Genomic DNA, 6,277 nt, shown 5'->3' with positions numbered 1-6,277 from the left:
CGCGGCAGGGACGTCGCCCCCGGAGCTCTGCGAGCGGGTCTCGGGCCTCTTCCACCGGGCCTTGACCCAGGCCGCCGTCTCCTTCACTGACTTCACCCGCACCAGCGAGCCCCGCCACCAGCGAGCCGTGCGTCACTTCTGGGGCGCCCTCCGGGACGGCGGGGCACTCTACAAAGGGTCTTACGAGGGCTGGTACTGCACTCCCGAGGAGTGCTTCCTGCCCGAGAGCCAGCTCGCTGAGCGCAGGGACGCCCAGGGTCACCCGTGCAAGGTGTCGCTGGAGACCGGCCATCAGGTAACGGCACCTTCACCGTCCCAGTCAAGGGCGGCTGCTCCTGCGGAAACACGGCGCACTCATGTGTTGTTCTGGTCTGGCCAAATTTGGGGGTGTTTAATGCTTCCTGTAGCCTTTTGTAATTCATGTCAGCTGCGACTCGCCTGTATTTCATAGACAGTCTCTTCTGTGTTCATAGTGATGTGTGGCTATGCAAGGGAGAGCTGCCAAAACCCCAACCGGCAGATGCAAATTTCAGCCATGTGCCATGGAAAGGATTCAGCCGCTGCTGGGTTCCACAGGCTGCTGGCCTGGAAACAGTGTTTTAAAGCAGCGATGAAAGAAGTTAGCTGTATGGAAGGATAAAGGTGTTTATAACCGAGGTGTTCATTGGGTGGCCGGATTTCAGACCTATTTCGTGAGGTGATTCAGTTTGGCCTCTGGACGCTTCTCATCAGTCTCGTTACGTGGGTTTCGGCCCTATGTAAAACACCGTAACGTCATCTGCCTGTGGTCTAGGCTGATGGCCGAATAGCAATGCAGCCGGGAGTGTGGTACCTGACTGAGAGTCTCTCTGACGCTGTGTTTTCTGTAAGGTGTCAGGAGTTACGTGATTTAATCCAGCAGTTGCAGATAATCACGCTTCAGAGCTAAGCAGAGGTTATGCTCTTGTGATATTTGTACGAGGCTGGGGCATAGGAGTGTTGGTTCACACAGAAAGGGGTATGTTGGCAAATAATATCTTTTGATAAAGCACCTTACGTCGTTGGGGAGAAGATGAGTTCCCAGGCAAAGAAATCATTCTTTAGATCTAAAATAGAGCCAGCAGGCTTCAAAGTCAAATATACCCTGAGAACAATTACCTGCCTGAGCTGCGTATCAAACTGTCCAACGTGAGCCAGCAGTGTGCCCGGGCAGCAAAGGCAGCCAACGGGATTATCTTGGGCTATATGAACAGGAGCAATGCCTGTTCAAGGGACGTGATTATCCCCCTCTACTCAGCACTCCAATGACCACATCTAGGTACTGCATCCAGTTTTCCATCCCCCCCAGCACAGGAAACACAATTTAGAAACTGGAAGAAGTTCAGCGGAGGGCCACGAAGATGGTTAGGATGCTGGAGCACTTGCCATTTGAGGAGAGGCTGAGGTAGCTGACCTCTCCAACCTCAGAGACGACGGGATTTGGGGAGGGCCTAGTGGCAGAAGCTTCCCGATAGCTACGAGGAGGTCATCAAGAAGACGGAGCCGGGTTCTTCTAATGGTATGTGGCAGGAGGATGAGAGAATGGTCGTAAGTTGAAACAAGAGAAGTTCAGACTGGATTTACAGAGAAATTTTTTCCTCATGAGGACAGCCAAGCAGCGGAACAGGCCGCCTGGGAAGTTCTGTGGTCTCCATCCTTAGAGGTTTTCAAGATGTGCCTGGCTAAAGCCCTGAGTCACCTGTTCTAACCCCGTAGGTGACTGCTGTGAGCAGGAGGCTGGACTAGAGACTTCCTGAATTATCCTGTGCTCCTGAGGTCAGGGCTGTTTGAAGGTCAGGAGAGACGGCACGCAGATTTCTCTGCAGGGCAGATATTCCAGTAACTGTTCGCAGCCAAACCTTGAACAAAGACGCTGGTTTTGCAGGTTGTTATAATTACTCTGCCCTTTATCAGCCTCTCTGCGTGCTCCAGGCTCTAACTTGCCAGTTCTCAGGAGACAGCCTATTTCTAATCTCTTTTACTCTTCCGACTGAGCGGCTTTCTACTCACCTGTCAACCACCTTTCCTGCAGGCGGCTAGCTGATAGGTAGCTCAGCTCTTAGCACTTGGCAGGTAATGTGAGGTGGGCTCTTCAGAGCCAAACGCCAGACTTGGTCAGCGTTTCGGAACAAATGATTGCAGGTCCCACTTTGAGTTGGCTTTTGCGTCCTGAGTTGTTACCAAAAGGATCGCTGGATTGTGTGAAAGGGAATATTGGATGGAGGACATGGCATTGGCTCTGTGTGAAGTGTTATTCCTGGACAGGGTGCCGAGAGCTGGTACCCAGAAGCCAAAAAAGGTTATGGAAAAACGTAAAGAATTGGGGGGGGGGACCAAAACATTTTTGTGTAACTTGTTTATGACTTGTGTAGGGGAGAATATTTCCTTTGGGGTGACCTGCTAATCCAGTAAGCAAAGGTAGTATTTGCTACTGGCTGCTGCTGAAATTAGATACATTCAACTACATCATAAAGCAGTTTCATACCACTAGGACTCATTATTCCTTAGGGTATCTCAGCTTGAGGTGTGGTAGGCTTTTTACTGCTTGTATTGAGAGTGAGGTGCTTTCTCGCTCAGTCAGAAGTTGTTGGGTTCACTGCTAGAAACTGAAACTCTCCTGCGTGATGCCAAAACCTATACTTTCTTATCTTGAAGCCTTATTTAGCTTTAAAAGGTAAGAATTCTTGGCCTAGCCTGAATTTAAAAAGCTGTGCCTTTACACAGCTCGCTCATACCCTATCTACCCACAAAGTTTTCATTGATAATAGCTGTGTCATTTAATGAATTTAAATGTGTGGGAGAAGTGCTGTCAGTACTTAAACTTCTGATTACAGGCGAACAAAGTTAGCAACTAAGATGCACTAATGCTTAAGCTGGGGAAAGAGGAACATAGCACCTAGGAGAAAAGCAAAGGCATGCACCAGGATTGTTAGTAAGGCAGTAGTTAACAATGTCATTTTGTCTTTTCATGATTTTCTACTATTATTGCAGAACTACGTTTTTAAGAAAGTGTATTCTCGTCTCCCTAATTCTTGCCTGACGACAGGTAAATCTGGCAGGTAGAAAGGTGTTCCTTCCCTGGGGGCACGAGCATCTTTAACAGCAGAGCGCTGAGCCATCCCAAGTGCCTAAGTCCTCACGTGTTGCCCTGGGGAACCCAGGGAGGCGGTGTCTTAGGAGAGGAGGTTCCTACTAGTCATGGAAAGATACCAGGGGCTTCGCATGTGGTGGGGAGCATGCCCAGACGCAGAGGGAGCGTGTGACAAACTCCACGCTGAGAATGCTGCGTGCAAATTGTAAACTGCTTGCAGAGCGTTTGGGCCATAGTTCTTTTCTCTCCTGCCTTCTCAGGTACACTGGACCAAAGAGGAGAATTACATGTTCAGGCTCTCGGCGTTCCGGGATCCGTTGCAGAAGTGGCTCCGGGACAACCCACACGCCATTTCCCCTGACCCTTTCTACCAGCACGTGCTCCGCTGGCTGGAAGAGGACTTGCCAGACTTGTCCGTCTCTCGTGAGAGAAGCCGGCTGCAGTGGGGTGTTCCTGTTCCCAGTGACTCAACACAAACTATTTATGTATGGGTAGATGCCTTGGTGAACTATCTGAGCGTGGTGGGCTACCCTGAGACACACGGTGAGTGGTGGCCTGCTGCGCACCATGTTGTGGGCAAGGACATCCTCAAGTTTCACGCCATCTACTGGCCAGCACTGCTGATGGCGGCAGGGCTGGCTCCCCCCGAGCGAATCTTTGTGCACTCCCACTGGACTGTCCGTGGACAGAAGATGTCCAAAAGCCTGGGCAACGTGATTGACCCCTTTGCTTGTATTGGACGGTACACAGTAGATGGATTTCGGTACTTCCTGCTAAGGCAGGGTGTGCCTGAGCGGGATTGTGACTATTACGATGAGAAGGTTGTTAAGCTGGTGAATTCAGAACTGGCGGATGCTCTTGGGGGGCTTCTGAATCGGTCAACAGCCCTCAGCATTAACCCCAGCAACACTTACCCTTGTTTCTCAGAGTCTTGTTTTCCAAAGATCTTGGATTACAGGGGGACGAAAGCCGTGGGTAGGGCTTCTGCTGAAGACTATGAGTTCGTGGCATCTGTGGCTTCTCTGCCTCTGCAGGTGACTAGTTATTTTGAAGGTTTCCAGATCTACAAGGCTTTAGAATGCATTGCCCTGTGCGTAAGGCAGACCAACGGTTTCTTCCAGAGACACAGGCCTTGGACACTCAACCGAAAAGACCCCGCAGAGAAGCTCTGGCTTGACACCATCATCCACATTACGCTGGAATGCCTGCGTGTCTACGGGACCCTCCTGCAGCCTGTGATCCCACACACTGCAGACAAGTTGCTTTCCAGGCTGGCTGTTGAGCCAGAAGAGAGAGGTCTCTCAAGTTTGACATTTCTGCCACGCTACAGTGGGAAGCCGTGTCCCTTTGAAGGGAGACAGCTTGGACCTGACACGGGCATCTTATTTCAGAGACTAGAGAAGTCCAGACAGCATCAGATAGAAACCAAGAAGCTCTAGTCTCTGACAAACAGCTTCTGTAAATAAAAGCCTCCGGGAACTTGTTAAAAGCATGTTCCTCCCATCTCTTCGTGGTGGTATAAAGTGGATGAGTGGGAAACCGGACTGAGCAGGGCTGTGCTGTCCTGCCTAGGTGACTGGCGTTGGCCTCTGCCTGATGTGGGAAGCAGACACACGCGGGCAGATCGGTCGCATGAGCGGGGCTAAGAGCTAGGAAAGCTTCTCGGGTAACGCCCTTGAAGGAACACCTAATTAGCTACGTTGGTAACAGAATGAACTGAAGACACAGCCTAGGGTTTGAATATTGCTGCTTTTTTTCCCTGATGTATTTTATGGGACATAAAAGGCAGCTGAGGCAAATATTTATCCCCTTAAAATAGGGAACTCTTCCTACCCAGTCTTGGGGCTCCACTAGAGAGCCCTCTTGCCTATGGCTCGTATCTTCCCTCCTGGCCCCTTTACCTTGTCTTTTCTGATGTGAGGAGCGGGTCAGGTGCTCTGCTGAGGACATTTTAAACATGAATGCGGCAGCCAATCTGCTCAGCAATCTCTTCCGGAGATGGCAACTCCCCAACTTGCTTGCTCGCTCGTTCCAGGAACCCCTCCTCAGGCTAGCATTCAGGCTGAGTCTCCAGGAGGATAAAACTACCCCTGAGGAAAGAACGGGTCTTTCCTGGGGCCTTCTCAGTGTTGTCCCTACTGACGCAGGGAGAGGACTGAGCGGCAGTTCTGCAGCTGGTGTCCTGATCTCCCCTTGACTTTGCCCCGCAGGTTTTTGGCCAGGCCAGAAGTGGCTGGGGGTAGTCAGAAATGGTTTCCTGGTAACACCTCTGGGACGTAGTCCAAGTGGATCTGTTGGGTCCGTCAGCTGAGCTTCCTTTATGGGCTAAAACCTCAGTTCAGCTGATGTCTGCGTGAGCCTTGATGGCAGGGGATCTCTTCTGTGTGACTCTGCTCTTTATACCGGAGACAGTCCAGTGAGACAGGATGGTTCACTGGTCGAACGGGTGGTCTCACTCAGCTGCATAGACCTGCAGACGTGACCAAAATTGGAAAAAGGGGATGTGTTTCAGGCCCAGACTCAACTTTATGAGGCGTTTCTACCTGCTGCGCGGGTTATTGCCCCCTCTTTGTTTCATTTCAGTGCTGCTGGAAGCGGGCAGCTGAGCACTGATGCCCTGGGGCAGTTGTGACCACTTGGGGACCTCTAGTAAATCCTTCCCAGCCTTTGGCTCCTCCAGTTCCCACCAAGTGCCTGCACTGCAGGAGTCATCTTGTATCAGCGGCCAGTTTTGGGGGGCTGTGATCCCTTTTGGAGCCGCCTGGGCTGCGTTACCAGGGGCAGCAGGAGCAGCGCGGCCCCCTCAGAGCACTGTGGGTCTCTGCAGAGACAGCAGAGGGAAGGGCAGACCGTGCTCTTCTCCCTTGCGGTTCTCCGTGACGCCCTCCCTGTGCCGCAGAACGCTGTCTGGCGCATTTCAGGTTACTCGTGAGAAGAAAGCCAGCTCCCCTCAGCCACCTCCTGCGGTGGTACTCCTCACCCGCTGCCCCTCACTCCCGCAGACCTCCGTGCCCTCACGCCACGAGTGCTGGCTCCCGGCAGAGGCGCCTGCTGCCCTGCTCCGCCCGCAAAGGATGGGGTTCCCGTTCCCCCTCATCTCCGATGCTGACAGCAGCCGGTGGGAGCGCCATCACGGCCCTAGGAAGCTAGGGAGAAGGGCCGGAGGCT

General features: G+C 52.2%; 1 protein-coding gene across 1 annotated transcript; it reads left to right on the top strand.

Moving 5' to 3' along the window:
• Window positions 1-7: 7 nt before the first annotated feature.
• Window positions 8-4,598, top strand: MARS2 (methionyl-tRNA synthetase 2, mitochondrial; the record flags this gene model as incomplete). The annotated part of the gene is made up of 2 exons (XM_009334700.1): window positions 8-295; window positions 3,370-4,598. Coding segments are annotated over 2 exons (1,467 nt in total), but the record flags the coding sequence as incomplete, so codon positions are not given.
• Window positions 4,599-6,277: the final 1,679 nt, after the last annotated feature.

The sequence above is a fragment of the Pygoscelis adeliae genome, unplaced genomic scaffold, assembly GCF_000699105.1.
Source record: "Pygoscelis adeliae isolate BGI_AS28 unplaced genomic scaffold, ASM69910v1 Scaffold412, whole genome shotgun sequence".
Classification (NCBI taxonomy): domain Eukaryota; kingdom Metazoa; phylum Chordata; class Aves; order Sphenisciformes; family Spheniscidae; genus Pygoscelis; species Pygoscelis adeliae.
The sequence above is the reverse complement of the archived record's forward strand: the minus strand, read 5'-3'. Positions and strand labels throughout refer to the sequence as shown.